We start from the raw sequence: 18232 nt of genomic DNA on the forward strand, positions 1-18232 counted from the left end.
ATTACACATGTACAGGCATTCACACACACACACACACACACACACACACACACACACACAGAGAGAGAGAGAGAAAAGGTTTAGTACCGAGGTATGACAAAAGAAATACACATGCACATATGGCCTGATGCCCAGATCTTGCACGCTGACACAAGCACAAGGGCCAGCAGAAGATGATGAACAGTAACATGAATATTAATGAAAAGCTGATCAACTATTTGAGTTTGCAACAAACCATATTATTACAATACCACTTAGGGTAGATGGCCAGTTACACATCCTCACAGGCAACTTTCATAACCAAAACATAACCTAAGCTGTAGGCCTGGCTGTTTTTTAAATTTCAATTGATGACACAAAAGGTTAGATAAGATTTATTTAGATTAAAAAACATTTGATGTCTTTCCACTGTCATTCTAATAATCTACTGCTTTTCAACAGTGATACTCTTTATGAACAACTGCTCATATTTTGGATTGTAACACTAACAGTTGAAGAGCAGCCTGCCTGTCTGGGGGTGATGGTTAAATAAGTTTTAAGTGCTCAAAACACATTCTCTGGAAAGATTACAATTTTTTAAAGCAGAATATGGCACCTCATTTTTTAAACATTGGCAGTGATGTCAGATCAGTTGCAACAAACGTAACAGTGGCTCAATAAGTGACTTCGCAAAGTGCAATGTCCACTTCTCTGCAACTTTCCACTGTTTTCATTAACTGTTAGTTTCTTCTTTTTTCTCTCTCTCTCACTAAAAAGTACAGAAAGGCAGTACTGCTTATTGTTCAACTTGGACACCTAAAACTTTCGACTTTAAAGCGAACACCTGAGCTTATGGTTAGAAATCCCAGATCTGTCAGTTTCAGTCAGGTCAATCCTTTGGCCAGGTCACTGTTCACCAGATTTCATACCAGTCTGGGACCCATTATTTACTAATCAACAGACCAACTGACAGTGGTGAAAACATTACCTCTGTCCAACATTATTGGCAGAGCAGTAATGTGTTTTGAGTTCCTACGAGGAGTAACTCGACAGTGAATCTATTCCCAGATGTCTGAAATGAAAAAAGTGGAGGTAAAAAAAAATTACAGGAGCAGCAAAAAGAAAAAGGTTTTGGTTCATTGTTCTGTTGCTTCAGTGTGAAAGACAATAGTCTGCCAGTCCTTTGTTGGAGGAGAGAAGACAGATTGTCCGTGCTCCCTGCTGTGATGCTGGCCCATATGACAGCGCCTTACAAACGTGGCAAGGACAAGTGTGAGTTCATGCATATATGTGCTGTTTGTGTGATGAAAAACACAGACATACAAGCACATGTTTGCCTATGCCACTTTTGTCTTTAGATAATTCTGTGTGAAAATATACTGCAGTTTAGCATAGAACCCTATACCGTGTGTACGCAACACAAATCTATGTGTGAGAGGGTGTAAGATTACTCTCATGCTTGCACTAAGCAACCAAACCCCAACCCTCAAAGGTCGCCATATGGACACAACTATTTTAGAACAACCATTATAACACTCTGGAAGAGGTCACACCCACACACACACATTCTCCCTATAGAGACAAGTGAACTGTCCTTTTGGAGTCCATTAAGGGCTGAAAACCAGACAACAGCTTTCACTTTCAGACACGGATATGACCTACATACACACACACATACACACACACATACACAGTATAGAATACAAATGCTCTGTGACGAAAAACAGACATCTAACTTATCGCTCAGTCAAGCAGAAAATGGATTCTTCTATAGGGGCATATGGGTCTGTGTGTGTGTAAGTACTGTGTTGTGTATGTGTGAATTGCCTTTGTGGCATACAGTCATTAACAACAACTAAGCTGACAAGTGATTTGGACATGTGAGGTAGGAGCTCTCTGTAAGAAGGCTATGTGTAAGTATGCATGTGTGTGTGTGTGTACACATCTGCATAAGGTGTGGGTTGCTCACCCTTTTTCACCCTGAAAGAACAAGACAGTGTTAATCAAACTCCCCTCATCTTAATACTGTCGCTTTGGGATCACTGATGTATAAAAACGCAGAGTGAAGTGAATGTAGAGAAAACTAGAAACACATAAACATACAGTCTTACTGGTAAGTGGGTACTTATATTTAAAATTAATAAAACCATTGGATTTAAAAAAGTGCCTAACACTGACACTGCCCCATCAAGCAAGTAGTTTACTTATTTTGAACAATGGCTCGTGGTTAGCTATAGTCTAAAGTAAGTGTGAGGTGAAGATAAAATAAGATAATTAGGCTGAAGGACAGAATGTTGGACATAGAATGTTGGATATCTGTGTCCAGCACAATTACATTGTGTGTTTAACACTAACTACACCTAGCAAGTCATTTTAATTGCCTGAGCTGTGATACAAGTGCATGAACTCTTAAATTCAATTTGTATAAAAAGTGTAAAAGAGAATAAACACACTTCATATGAAATAATCTGCACATTTTGCATCTTCTTCATTTGAAAAATATATTACAAGTATCTGCAGAACTGTCAGTGCTTCAGGGTTATCATATGACAAAATGAATGGTTAGGTTCAACAAACCAGCACTGCTCATGGTGAGTTTATGTGCTGAGTACACTACATTAATCTGAAAGTAGCTAGTTAACTCGACCAGGTTTCATACTGTGTGGAATATCCCTTTAAGTTTAACAGCCATAATCCCTGTGGGGAGCAGTATGTTGCCAGTGTTACTGAGGTTAATGGGCTTCAACATGGAAGTCACATCATACAAAGTGATGGGGACAAGAAGATACCAAATGGGATGTGGTGGCGCACATACATGCACATGCACACACACACCTATTCAAAAAGCTCATGGACATACAGTAACTGTATAAACATTTCATCTTAAAAGCTTGTAACATATGATAACCTGACTGGAAAACAAGTATCCACTTAGTGCATGTACTTGTGCACAAATATTTTAATACACGGGAACATATTGCATGTACTGCTTGTTTAATGTGTGTTTGTGCTTCTGTAAACTCCCCAGTGTACATCTATCAACTTTTAGCTAATAGAGCGAAGAAGCAGCCAAACACCTAAATCTATATTTTTATGTAACCAAGTATCCTGCCTTATCAGTACATTTCTGACATTTGTAACAAAGTAAACAGCTGGAAAATTGACTGCAAATTATAATTATTTTAGTTGAGGATGGAACCTCAGCATTCACGCGCATACAGGAATTAGGAGGCGTGACGCTGCCGTCCCAAAATGCATTGTTGTAGTGAAGAGCAGTGGCTCATGCAGCATCTAAATGCCAGATGGCAGCTACCAGTACTACTATTAAAGCTCCTCTCTCTGTCTTTCTTACTTACACACACACACACACATACCCACACACACCAGAATAAATCATATTTGCAGTCCCCTGAAATACCAGTGGGTATAAACCAAAATGACAGGAAGCAAATGAAAATATAACGTACGGCATCACGGAGGGACAATTTTCAACACGCATGCAGAGTTGGTAATAGAAAATATTCATGCTTGTGAATGTGGGAGGGAGGAGGAGGTAGAAAGAAAATGACTCATTCTTGTGTCTTTCCAAGATCCATTTTCTATTACAGAGACAAACAGAATAAGAGTACAAGGATAAAGTGAAGAAAAAAGAAAGAAGGGTTTGGTAGAGGAATAAATGAATGAAAGGGGCCCCATGGTAGACTGCCCATGACAAAGAATGATTATAGAAATGTCTGCACGTGACAAACTGTGCACTAAACAAACCCAGGCAAATAGAGAAATAAAAAAAATCAAGACTTTGTGGGAGACAGTAATAAGGAAGACTTAGAGATGAGCCCTGGTGAAGAAAAAGAGAGAAATAGAAGGAGAAAGTAGGAAAGACAATCAACATAAAACAAAATATAAACAAAATAAAGTTAAAGAAACAAATACAGAGCAAATGATAGCCGAGGAAGAGAACAAGGGAGAGGATGGCTGAAATGACGATGTTCTAAAAAAGTGGGCAAATGAAATACTGACGTACCAGAAGTCAGTGTAGTATAAAACCGGCAATTACATTAACAAAAGAGAAGCAAACAAAGTAAGTAGAGAAGCTGGGAGAACATAAGTAGGAGACAAAGTTTGTTTTACTGTCTGCCTGCTTGTTTTTCTGATCATCAATATTGATGAGGCTCAGAGTTTATAATTGACAAGAGCCGTCCTTCCTCATAAAACCATATCCAGTCCGTGCACACACAAACATACACTGATCAACAGGGAAGCAACAACACGGAAAGCGTGGATGGCACTTTGCAAAATAAAGGAATCTAATTATCAAGCTATACTGCTGCAAATGCAAACTTTGTGTTTTATTTTCAAATAATCTATTGAATCTCAAACTGAAAACTGATCATCTATGACCCACAGACCACTTAACTGTAACAGATAAATCTAAATATGCAAATTACTGATTTGTGACCCATCCCTTAGCAGTTTTATACACATGCAAACTTTTCCCCTTTTCTCTATTATTTATGTCATTAAAACACATTTTAAGCCAAAACCTCTTCTGAAACATTCAAACTTTGCAGTGTACCTGCCAAATTCCCACCAGTCATGAGGGCAGTTGCATCATATCCAACCTTGCACTTAACAAGAGGCAAGGATGCACCCGAGACAAGGTGCCAGTTTAGCTTAGGGCTTTGCTATACCCATGTTTTTTACAAAGGAAAAACTGTAGTTACATTTTTACATTCTGGGGTTACAGGTAATTTTTATTATACCTGTTACCTGGGTGCTATAGCTGCAGACCTTTGGCCTTATTACTAATACAGCTTGTAACACTGCCAATCTAAAGATTGATGCCTATTGCTACTGTTGTTCACAGTGCAGTCCCTTTGTGTGTGTGTGTGTGTGTGTCTATTCACCTCATACTCCTCTTTGAAACCATAGCCCTGCCCACATTTCATCTGGGTGATGTGCTGCAGGAGGTCAGCGACACGGATAGCCGGCTGAAACTGGCCAGCCTGGAACTGACCTGCAGGAACAGACACATTTCACAGAGAACAAGAGCAAAGGATGAATATATACAGCACAGATACAGTACATATGTGGGACAAATGTTGGGTGGATGGGCTGACAAATACAATGGTCCTGAAAATCAATAAACCCAATTGCATTTCTAATGTTTCTTCACTTATGAATTCCCTGTTAAATAAGCTAAACACCCAACTTTTGCTGTAATCAACAAACCACCTAACCAAAATAACAATGTACCGTTTTCATTTTTTTAAGTGAGCTGTGTACATGAATACTTCAAATGTTCTGCTTCCATCTGAGTCATTTATTAGGTGAATAATTTGGATTTGTTACCAGCGTCTGACAATACCTTACAGTGTGTGGATTAAAAGAGTCAAACAACTAACTGCAAAGTGATTGTGTAACATAACCCACTTACTTTTTCTCTACATAGCTGCTTGTTTTGCCATCTGACTGTTCAATCATCAAACTGGCTTCACTTCCGGGAGCTGTCGCCCATCTTTATACAGTCTGCTAACTAGCTAACAAACAACCTGGGTTATTGGATGGCGGGCTAGCTAAGTGGCTAACTAGCAAACAGAGTGACGGGCCTACTAACTAACTAACCTAACCTAACTAATGACTCCGCGTTAGTTAACCAAATAATTAAGTTCTGATCGACTACCTACTTAGCCTGCTAGCTAACTGACTAACTAGGAAACTAATTGACTGTTTCACCTGCTGGCTAAGCTAAACAAACAGCTATCTAACGCTAGCTGTCTAACCGATAATCTAGGAACTAACATGCTCTCTGGTGGGTGGGTAACCCAACAATTACATGACAGAAGAGCCAACGTAGGCTTTGTGCACGTACCACTCTGGTAGGACAGCTCCACAGACTCGCAGCCTCCATAGGGAAAACTCTGTAGGGTCAGAGAGGGCTGGGCGAGCGACGGCTGGCTGCTGTCTGTTAATGGGGTTTGGGGGAGAGGGAGGGAGAAATATATTACTTTGACAACAGACCTTTCCTTAGTGACAACCACCACACACAGCAGACATGTCCACTACTGATAGACTCCTCACTGGCTGACTGGCATTCTCATAGATGCTTCCTGTTTTAATCTTCTCATTGTGGTTGAATAATTAAAAAGCATTTTGTTCAGTGCTGTGGCTATGGCTACTGATAACCAGCCAGGCCAGCACATTCGCTGAATTGTGTGTGTGTCAGAAGAAAGGGGGTTTGTAATATAAACTGCATGACTATGTTTTCTTAATGGAGCTATTTGCATGTTAATGATGTCTGTGGATTCATTAGTCGCCCAGGTGTCTTCCCCATAAGCCAGCCTAAACACTGGGCCCCCTAAACAAATGAAGAATGAACTGGCCACATGGGTTGCTCTGCAGCTCCTATTGGGTGTGTTCTGTGGCCATGCGTGTGTGTGTGGTCAGGTGAAATTAAAAAACTGGATTGTAGATCTGATGGGCCTAGATCATGAGTTGTTTGAGATGAGGAAGTAATAAAAATGTAAAGACAGAATGACAAGATCAGAGATTATTAGACAGAGATTATTAGAAGAGGAGAAGGGAGGCAAAAGGAGAATTTAGGCTAGGGCCTAATCCCCAAGGGGGACGCTGTGGCACAGCATGACTTCTGAAACCTACAAAGTGGGAACAAGTGGGACAAGGGGAAAGATAAAGGGGTTAGAAAAAACGAAGTGGGGTAAAGAGAAAATGCTGTGCAACATCAAGTAGATGAAAAAAGGAAGCGAATAAAAGCTGGTATGGAGCTGAGGGAGAGGAGCTGAGGAAAACACCAGAGATAACAAAAGGCATGAGCCGAGGGAGAAAGGTGAAGGAAAGACAGGAGTAGGGGCGAGGAGAAGGCAGGGCAAACACAAACTGTCTGCTCACTGAAACAGAACGTCTCTCACGAATAATTCAGTTGAGAATTTACTCCAGCACTTCATCTTTTCACATAAATCTGTAAGCTCTCCTCATCTATACCCTCCTTTGTATTCTTGATGTGACCCCATCTCCTACTACTGATGTGCTTTGTGAAACAGGTTTTAGAAGAAACATAATTGCTGCCTGGATTCAATCCAGGAAGTGTGAGATCCAGCCTTATACTGCACAGAAGTCATACAGAGGAGATCAGGGTTGATGTTTGGATATACAAAGCGCAGGGCTTTGACAGGAAAGCTCATGTCTAATGCTGTTCACGTCTACTTAAACTCCAGGTAAATAACATTTTGTGGTTGTGGTAAACATTAACATCTACATATACTTCAAGTCAGTACTCATTCAACCTCATCCAAGAGTTATAACCATACAAACATTAATGCATGAGTTGGCAGGAGCATTCATTTACATTATCTGGCTGCTGTAATGCTTGCTAATGCAAATTAGTTCTGTTATATTAGTAGACTGGGTTGTCTGATGGGAAAGACTTTCATGACTTTCCAGAACTAACTTATCTATTTCCATGACTTGCTCCTTGTTTGGTCAGTGTTGTTTCTTTACAGAGGGACACAGTCCAGCTGTGCTGAAAACCACTTGTTTGTTAAACACACCTGTTATTTCCTAACCTCACCTCAGCTCCAAAAAGCATTTTTCAAACTCACTGACATTTTCAAAGCAATGCTATGAATACCAACGGGAGACATTGTGCCTTCGCTGGCATTTCTGGCCCTTCCCAGTTTCTCATCACAACCGTGTTAACTGTCTTCTCTTTTACAGTCCACTGTCTTTTCTTCTCCTAATATGTTGGTACTGTGTGTGTATTTAGTTGTGGTCCACCTCTACAGCCTACACAGAGAAAACATCACATTCATGAACAAGGACACAGAAAAATACAGCAAACACAAACAAAAACCACAAACCACAGGCCCCTGTTGTCACACATGCACACACAATTACAGCACGCACACACACACAAATGTTGTGCTTCAGGGGACACTGTATTGACTAGCATTCATTTACCATTTACTTACCCCAGCATTAACCATGACCACTACTTGCCTAACCCTAACACGCACGCTAACTTTAAACCGAGTCATGACTCTAAAATGTAATGCTTTGTGGTTTATGGACTTGCTTTTTGTCCCCCTAAGGATGTTGACTCCCAACTATGGGACTGTGTACACAGAATTACATCCACACAACATAGTAATACCAGGCCACACACACACACACACACACACACACATTCCCTTTGTCTCTTGAGACCTTGAGACATTTCCAGGGCTCCTGGTACCATAGAGTCTGGTGTATGCTTGAATGTGCATGTAGGCTCATGTTTGTACTGTTCATGGATGTGTGTTTTCCTGCACTAATGTGTGCTTGCAATGCAGCTGCATTTTGTGTTTTATGTATAGATTTTAGTGTGTCTATGCTTGTGTGTATGTGTGTGTGTGCACCAAGGTCAAATATGTATTAAGCCAGGCATGAAATGGAGCCATAGCGGCAGGTCCACAACACTGACTATGAAGAAGACATCGCAATGCTAATGGGGAGATTTATTGACCCCAAAGTCACAAGTGTGTGTGTGTGTGTGTGAGAGAGAGATAGATAGATAGAGAGAGAGAGAGAGAGAGAGAGAGAGAGAGAGAGAGAGAGAGAGAGAGAGAGAGAGAGAGAGAGAGAGAGAGAGAGAGACATGGGTACATATGAAGTGTGTTGAGTGTGTGTGAGGCTAGTGTGTATTTGAGTCTAAGAAAGAGGGATTAAGAGAAGGCTGTGTGTGTGTGTGTGTGTGTGTGTGTGTGTGTGTGGGTGTGAAGGCCGTTTATACCGTCAGTGAGCGTGTGTGTTAAAGCACTCCTTCATGCTTGGCTGTGTGTTATATAAAGTTCCCTCCTCCAATGCTGTGACTTTATTAAGACTCAGTTATGGATGACTACGACTCTGAGTATCATTGTGTTAACTCTTAGTTGGTGCACCTGTCTACGTGTATTTATATATTCTATAATCATATAAAAAAATCTCTCCAAGGTGGCATATGTAATCTTTACTTTAAGATTAATGCAAATATAATTCAGCATCTGCTTTTATATTGATAACAGTAAGGTCTAGACCTTACTTTGTAAAGTGTCCTGAGATTACTTTTGTTGTGATTTGGCACTATACAAATAAAATTTGATTTGATTTGATTTGATTTGATTTTATGTGACAGTGTTTGGTTGTGTTTTCAGTTTCAACCGCTCTGAAAAGATTGTCAAATTTTATGTATTGTATTCAATTTTGTTGTATTTTTCTATTTTGTGTATTGTGCTTTATAACCAGTAATATGAAACAAGATTTGCTGATATATAAAACTATATCAAAACTACATCCAGGAAACAGTTTTGCTTGTTTTTCAGCCAACTAGACACGAGCGTTCCCAATCGTCATGATATAAGCTGGTTTGATGAAAATGATTTACTGGCTTTACCCACGAATGGCAATTACTGTTATATCCAATTATAGTAAATACATGTCTTAATTACAGTAGCAACTGAATGGTTACTGTAAAACATGGACAGATTCCATGTTGCTGAAAGAAGTAAATCATAACAAAAAGCTTTGACAAGATAAAGGTGGAAAGCTGTAGCTGGTAAATGAATATCTCTCTGTCTCTGAAGAGAGAGAGGTCAAGGTCAAGTTCAATTTGATTATAGTAGAGCCAGGCCAGTGGAATTCTTCAGTATGAATGATATTTTAAACACACGGACAATCCAAGCAGCTGAGTTGCTGTCCAGAGAAGGATGAAGAGAAGCGGAGGCAAGAGGACGATGAAAACTGGTAGACAGAAGAGTGGGAAACGAAAAGGTCCTTGAGCTCAGCAGGAGTGGAAAAAGACTGTAACTGAAGGCTTCAGCTGACAACATCACTGCCACAAGATGTGTTTGTCCAGAGGAATCCTCATTCTTTCACACCGCTGAAATCACTCTTGTCCTTTCCTTATTTTTGTACACAGTGAAGGACTCGACAAACTAAAGGCATTTCATACGGTGAGTACAGTGAACAGACACAGCTGTTAATTAAGTCTTAGCTACCATTGCACGGCATTAGCAGTGTACTGAAAGATACCACTGAGGGTACAGATTTTCAGGGATTTACATAATTTTGACTTAATTTATCCATTTATATCTACTACAGGTTTTAATGCAACTTGAACGTGCTTCAGTTATTTTGCACCGCAGCTAAAATGCAAGTTTTCTGTGTATGTAGTCAAGCATGTCTGAAGTGTGAGGAGATGAGGGAAATGGATACAGGAAGAGTCCAAATGAGAGGATATAACGGACAATGGGTGAGATAATAAGAACGAGGAACAAGGCAGAAATAGGCTGAGTTTTTAGATAAAAATTCACTCGGTTACTTTTTCAGCGCTGTTTGAGAATTCAGCTTGCATGATTTTACAACTGAATTTAAATTGAGGAAATGTGAATGAGAAGATGGAATAAAGGAGCACACAACGACAGAGGAGGCAGAAGGAAGCCAGAGAAAAAGAGCAACAGAAAAAAAGGAGGAAGTGACAGCAGAATATATATCTGAACTGCGGGTCACAGAGATCAACCGGTCTAGACAGTATTCCAGCGGCTGACCGCATTTCGTTTCCCTTCTCTGGACAAGAGAAGAGAAATCACTGACTAACAAAGTCCAGCTCAGACAGTGTGTGTATGTTTTTCTGCATGCATGTGTAATCAGTACCCGTGTGTGTATGTGCGTGAAAGCCAATTCTTTACAGGCACCAGAGTCACACACATATAAGAGTGTGTGTAGGTAGGTGTTTGTTTGTGCATGAGTTACCTACAAAGTGATATGTGAGGTCACTAAGCAGTTGCACAGCAGCAGCAGCAGACACATCTGTTTCACGGGAGAGTTTTTCACTCAAAAAGATTAAGTCTTATCTTGCAAGCTGGGACCAGAGAAAGAAAAAGACTGGTGGACAGAAAGACTTACAGACAGACAGAAACCTTCTCTATTTCCCTTTTCTAAGCAGGATTAACTTCATATCCTCATTGGTTTGGGAGGCACTACTCAGTGTGTTAGAATATGCATGAAGCTAATGAACAAAAATGTGACAAACTCAAATAAACACTTGCAATATTTTCATATATATGAATGCTTTGCTTCTGAGAATGACCAAACAAAACACAAAAGAGTTTCATCTGTTTTCTCACAGTTTTAATCATTCAACTTCTTTGCTGCAGCTTTTGCAGCATCCACTAATTAACTACTTTCTGTATAACACACTCAGTTGTTAGCTGTAAATTGAGATTGCTAGCATAAAGTAGTGTACGTGCAAGGGACACTATGGACATTACAAACTTTTTGCTTCCTGTAATAATCATACATTTGACAGTAAATTTTGTGCACTTTAAAGTAAAGATTTTTTGTCAGTTAATCTGATCCAGGAACAGCACTGTGGAAATTCAACAATGAAAATAAACGACCTTTAATTATTCTTTAATAATCTATATATTAAGAACAAACCAAGAGGCTGGGACATTTTGTCAAAAACTAACAAAGGCAGTCAGATTGAGAGGGACTTGTCAAAGTACAAGTGGGAGACCACCAGGTGTGAATACTGTACACTTTGTGTAAACAGGCGGTCGAGATGTAGCTGGACAAGAGGACACAGACTCAGTCTTCCCTGGGCACATAAAGGTCAAAAATTACTAGATCTCTCAACACTGCTCTCACCTTCAATTACCTAGCACTGCCACATTATGGCCAAACAAAATGACTAGCATTAGCCATAATCACCTTACATGCAGCTTAATGGTATGCTGAACTACTGGGGGGAATAATTGCCCTCCCATAATACTGCAGCAAAACCACTTCTAATACAAGCAGGACTGTGGGTAGAAATTAGGAGCTCTCTGCACGAGTTGGGGGGGGCATCCTCCACTTCCAGTCTGCAGAGGCTGCTTGAGTTGCTACTAAAATGTTTCCAATGCAGAGCATCTTCAAAATAAAATTAAAAAGGAACATGTGACATCACTAAGGTCTGCTGGCATTGAACAAATGCTGAACCTTCTTTCATGCTTCCTCCAGACTTTCACAAATAGTCACCTGTTTCAGGTTTCTCTGTTCAGAACTATTTGGTCCTAACCTGGAGGAAAAAACAGAGAATCTTTAATTCCTGGTTTGTTTTATTTTGTTTTTCTCTAAATCCTCTGTCACATCACATGCAGCACAAGGATGACTATTTTTTACTTTACTTCTCCACATCGTGTTAGCAACAGCCTACTGCTGCTGCTTCTCTGTTTAATGATGATAAAGATGAAACAGTAAGCAGGTAGACTGAGTGGGTCTGAGCCAAGTGTCGTAAGTGGACGGACATGATGGCACACAGAACCGCAGTGGGCCGCGCAGCCTGCTCTGCCTGCTTTAAGACAACAAAGCCTGCAGAGGCTGAGGGCACAGTATTGTTACCTGTCCTGCCTGCTTTAAGACAACAGAACCTGCAGTGGCTGAGGGCACAGTATTGTTACCTGTCATGACATGTGGATGATGCTCTGCAGGGTATTCAGATCGTAGACTGGTAATTCAAAAGGAGGGGGGGCAGGGCTCAGGGTGCAGATGTCAGTAAAGTTTCACACACTTTTATTTGAAATTTGAAGTCGATCCCATGGTCCACAGTAAAACTTGTTTAAAAAGCTACTGGCACCCCTGCATTTCTGTCAGATAATGCACCACTCCTCCCATAAGATTGTTGAAATTACAAATTCTTCGGTATTCTCATGTTTATTTCTTTTGTTTGCATTTGAACAACAGAAAAAAAGCAGAGCGAACAAAAAGCCAGAACTCCAAAATTGGACTGGACAGAATTACTGACACCTTTTCAAAATCATCAGAAATAGTTGCCTGGCACTATACATCAAGAACTCAGTGGGAGTGTGGAGAACATCCCTGGAAGTCAACTCCAAGCCAAATGCACAAGTGAACATCAGGTGTGGCATATACCGATGTGATGCACTATCCCCGCCGCTGTTCTGCACAGGCCTGAACCCCCTCAGTCAGATCAGCACAAGGAGTGGGTATGGATACAAGTTCACAAGTGGAGCTACCATTAACCACCTCCTCTACATGAACGACATCAAGCTGTATGCCAAGAACCTACCTGACACAGATCTACAGTGAGGACACTGGGACATCATGCGGGCTGGAAAAGTGTGGTCGGATGATAATAAGAAGAGGGGAGGTGGCGAAGACTGATGGGTTAGAACTACCAGGGGGCCACATAGCAGAGAATGTTGAAGGTGAAGGCCAAGTGGTGCCAGTGGTGGGAGGAGCACTCAGAGCTGTGACTCCTAAGCTGAAAGAGTGGCTCCAACAGATCCAAGGAACAACATCAGAGTGCAGCTAAGATACCGTGCAGAACCTGCAAAGTCCCAGATGAAGGCACACACACCACCCGTAGGGGTGAGAAGGGAATTTAGGGTCACTTATCAATTCAGAGGGTAAAAGGGCAGGTGCTTGAGCACCACTTGGGGTCTATCTGTGCACTTGTCAGGATTTAGTTACTGGGCTTATACAGTAGGTTCCTATGGTGTGCTTGCATGTGTCTGTGCATCATTGTATTTGTGCAACTGAGTGTACCTAATTAAACACAAAAAGCTTCTGATCCATGAAAACACCTGTACTCTGCGCTAACAGCAGTGAAGCGCTGTCCTTGGCCGGGCACAAAAGGCTGACAAACAGCGTTACATAACCTCTCAACATACATCAGCATCTGGAAAATTGATTTTTAAACAAAAACGTGTTTGTACATGAGAAGCATGCTATGCTGCAGAGGCTTCTACTGATCCAGTGGATTTACATTGCATTAATATTAACACTTGCTGGGTGTATGTGCATGAAAATATGTGTGAGTGTGTACTTCTGTGCATATTTGTAACCTTTTGATGTGTCCTTGTCTCTTTATGCATATATTTGTACTGCAAAGCTTGCATGCTACACTATGGATGTGAGTGCTGCTTTCTGTGTGGGTGCTTATATAAGCAAGATTTTGTGAGACATAGACTCTGTGTGTGTGTGTGTGTGTGTGTGTGTGTGTGTGTGTGTGTGTTTGAGTGAGTGAAATCCCATTTCCATAGCCAGGAAAACACCTGAGCTATGGAGAAGCTGATACAGATGGCTCAAAAAGAGAAGGCATAGATACAGACAGAGAGAGGGAGCCGTGCCCCGCTCTGCATTGCATACTGGATTTACCCAAGCTCCTCCATCTCTGATCTCTCAGTCTGTATGTCTCTTACACAGTTATCTTAATAACTTTCTCCTCTCTCTGCACCCCTCTCTCAGCTCTCCTTCAAGCTATTGAAAAACAGTCCTCACTGGTGCCATTCAGGCTCCTGACACCAATATCCATCTTGAAAAGCATGAAAGCTATTGGAATGTGTCTAAATGTTTGATTCTTTCTTTATAAATGGGATGTTTTTTATCCATTTATCAAATGATGAAATTCAGTGACTGTTGGAGGTTACATCATATAAAATCAACCTAATGGATTTAACGGAAAGCATTAAAATCATAACGTCTAGGAATCAATTCACCTAATGATGGTCACAAAATATTGTTTTCTTATACTTGTTTTCCTCTATTTCTCCTTTCACTTTCCAACTATTTCTATTCCTTTTCTTTCACCCCTCTTTGTCTCTCTTCCATTTCACCACACACAGGCATTCTCTTCCTCTGTGGGTTTTTCTTTGGCCTCTCATGATGACGATGGTGATGGAATCATGCTTGCTGATCAATTTGCAGGTCATTCTTCCACTAATTTACTGCTTTAGTCAGTAAAATATGTGCAATGCTCAGCATGATGTGCAAACAGCAAACAGCTCTGCTGCTACACTGTATGGCATATACAGATGGGTGGATAAGGGAAGGAAATATAAGGGGTTCAAAGGACGGATGGGAGGCAGGAAAGTGTAGTACTATAAAGAAATGAAGAGAAAGGATTAATAAAGGGTGTAATGTACTGTATGTACAACTAGATGGATGAGTGATGGTTGTGAAGAACAATAACTGATTCAATTAAACTAGAAAAGAGGAAATGGATGTAGACTGTGATGAAGGGGTAGCAAAGTGGATGGATAGATGAACAGATATGAGGAAATGAACAAATGAGCAATGGAAGAATTAATGGGTGGGTGGACTGACAGATACATGGGACTAATGTATGTGATGTTAATGACAGCTGTTTGTGCAAGGAATAGAAACAATGTTTGCACAATGGATGAAAGGATTATAAGAGAAAAGTGAGGAGGAGCAGAGGCAGTTGAACAAGGAGGAATGGTTGTGCAGTCGAGCGGAGGAAAGGTGGATGTATGCAAAGAAAAGACAAGATGAAATAAAAGAAAAACAAAATAGGGATGAATGAGTGAATGGAGAGATGAATCTGGAGATTGAAAGAAGGTAAGAATGACTGGGTGGATGGGAAGATGGGAGGGAGTGTTGAGTGTACAGAGGCAGATATGGACGGACGGTAGATGGAAGGATAGAGCAGAAGGCTAGTTCAGTGTATAGATGGAACAATAGATTCAACAGATTTAATTCCATAAATATTTTTAGGCCATTTCTGCTGTAACTGTTCCTTTTCCTTCACCGTAATGACCAAAGTTTTTACACCTCTTCTCTGCCTGTCTAACTGTAGGGAGAACAGATGGTTTGACAAAATGCTAGCATCATTCTGTAAAGCTGCAGGACAGAAAGTATCCGCCATTGCACAAATCACTCAAGCCTTTTTTGCATTCTGCTTCATTGTGCCATGATTTGCATCAGCAAATGGTACAGAAACTTATTTAGCCAGTTGTGTAGATTTCAGCAAATTAGATTAACTATGTGAGGCTGAAACATAGTTGAAAAATATGGATGTATTTGTCTATTTTTTTTCTCCATCCCTTTTTCTTCTCTGACCGCTTTGTGTATTTTTTGGTCCGTTGGTTCCTAGAACAGATAAGACACAAAGAGGGCATCTATCACTGGGATTGATCGGTTCTTTCCCTCAGTGTCTGCCTGTTTTCTGGGCTATTAACACATGGGCTTAGCAGGTACAGCAATGAATCAGCTGGTTTATAACCATATTCCATGAGAAGATTGCTTTCTCCTTCCTGGGAAGGAGAGGAGAGAAGTGTAGGGCTGAGAAAATGATAAAGCCATAGGACAGAAAATAAAAAGGAAGTGGAGAAAGGATGAGAAAACATACTGAGCAAATAAGGGCATAGACAAGAAGGGAAAATAGCAGAGAAAAAGAAAAGAATAGGACAGAAGAGGAGAAGTATGGAAGAGTATAGAAAAGGAAGAGGTGAGGAGAAGAGAAGAAGAGAGCAGAAGAAATCAAATGGCAAAAAACTGGCCACTAACAATTGGCATTAATTATGTACATAATAAAAATAAGGGTATACATGGAAGAAAATGACAAAATAAAAAGGAAATAACTGAAGAAAGAACAGATGAAGAGAGGAAAAGGAAGCAGTGAACAATGGTACGAAGGTAGACATGACGACGGGGAGAGGGGAACGAATGGGCAGAACACGGTAGAGGACAAGAGCAACAAGGGGGAGAAGAGGATGGATGAGAGGAGGTGTGGCAGGAAGATGACAAACTAGCAGCTGGCTGATAAGTATTATCACATAAATCTGAAACACGCTCGTAAAAGCAGAGCGGCAGACAAATGTTGCTCTATTACTCATACTTCTCTGTGAGTGTGTTTGAAGCTGTGTGAAGTGGTCTACTCGGGCAAAGCCTGGCCACACACATTCACACACATGTCACACTTTGGCAGGGGCCAGCGCCAATCTTCTTGGCAAAGAACTGGTCAATCTGGCTTACCGAAGGGGAGAGAGGCAGGAACATGGAACAGAAAAGGACAGAAAGAAGGTCCTGGAAAATGGTTATGACATTTCATTCTGCCCATGTATAAACTGTGTGTGTGCACTCGATTTTGATTGTGCATGAAGTATATTGCCCTCCAAGTGCATTTCCACCCGCTTGAGATGTTATCAGGCTATTCAGTGGCCCGCTGTCACAGTAATTATGGCTCAGTAGGCCCCTACTCATCCACTCGGAGCTTCAGTTGGTCGTTATCATCCCATAGAACTTTGCTGTTGTGCTTAAAATAATAAACACAGAGCTTTACATATGTTTTTACGTTTAGCCACAAAAATGTTGCATTACATTTACATGGTTAGGTTTAGGAAAAGACTGGCGCCCACACTGGAATTAAACACCTCTCGCCAGTGGAAAGTCCAGTGTTTTCCCAACCTCCTCCTAAAATGGACCTGATCCCTTCATAACCTACGTCATAAAGACTAGAGCGACTACAGGTCACCTACATACCACAGGTACACATCCACCAGTGACAAGAAGCTCCTAGTCTCCAGGGAGCTACAGGAGGCCCTTGGGTATGGGGCTGGGGGATGGGGCGTGGCCGTGTGAGGATGGAGATGGTCAGTGTGACATCCCCTGGCCAGAGGAAATGGAGAGCAACACAGAATCACAGGGCACCCATGCCACAGAAGGCTCTTTGGAGGTGGAGAATTTTTCTCCTCCAGTTTCACAGTTCTACTTTTTCCACACTAAGTTCTTCTCCCAAAATAATCAAGTTTATAGATGTTAAACGTGCAAACCGACATTCTAACCAGCTGAACAACTCCCATAAACCATGACAACCGCTCTGATTAAGAGTGTATGCTAATGTTACCAGCTTCCGCTGTATTACCCACTCTCGTGGCTAGAGAACAGCCAAACTATTCATCATTTTACCAACATATTGACTGACCACAGAACAGCTAGATAAGGTCAGGCAGTGGGCAATGGGTGCACAGTTAAGACTTCGACTCCACAATAACACAACAGTATTGACATCGACGTAACCTTGCTGGAGCCGTTTCTTTTTGTATAACATCAGTAATCCATCCATCCATCCATTATCTATACCGCTTATAACAGGGCTTGGGGGGGGGACAAACAACCACACACACTCCCATTCACTCCTACGCACAATTTACAGTCCAAAGACATGCAGCCTGAGCTGCATGTCTTTGGACTGTGGGAGGAAGCTGGAGCACCCGGAGAGAACCCACGCAGGCACAGGGAGGACATGTAGACTCCACACAGAAAGGCCCTGGGTCGGCCTAGCGCTAACCACTGCTCCATGATGCCGCCCACAGTCATTAATCAAAATCTATGCTAACATTGAATTGCTATACTCAGTCCACACATTTCTAACTCCTGACAGTCTGCATCAGCAGGAGAGATGATAATTTTT

General features: G+C 41.2%; 1 protein-coding gene across 16 annotated transcripts in view; it reads right to left on the reverse strand.

Moving 5' to 3' along the window:
- The window catches only part of ptprt (protein tyrosine phosphatase receptor type T), a 366858-nt gene that overhangs the window by 50911 nt on the left and 297715 nt on the right, over nt 1-18232 (reverse strand). For all 16 annotated transcript variants that reach the window (XM_020619049.1, XM_020619048.1, XM_020619050.1 and 13 more), the window contains 2 exons: nt 5852-5944; nt 4887-4996 (listed from right to left, as the gene is read on the reverse strand). In XM_020619049.1, the coding sequence (XP_020474705.1) occupies nt 4887-4996; nt 5852-5944 (203 nt within the window). The remainder of the gene's footprint in view (nt 1-4886; nt 4997-5851; nt 5945-18232) is intronic.

Source organism: Monopterus albus, unplaced genomic scaffold (assembly GCF_001952655.1).
Source record: "Monopterus albus unplaced genomic scaffold, M_albus_1.0 scaffold213.1, whole genome shotgun sequence".
Taxonomy (NCBI): domain Eukaryota; kingdom Metazoa; phylum Chordata; class Actinopteri; order Synbranchiformes; family Synbranchidae; genus Monopterus; species Monopterus albus.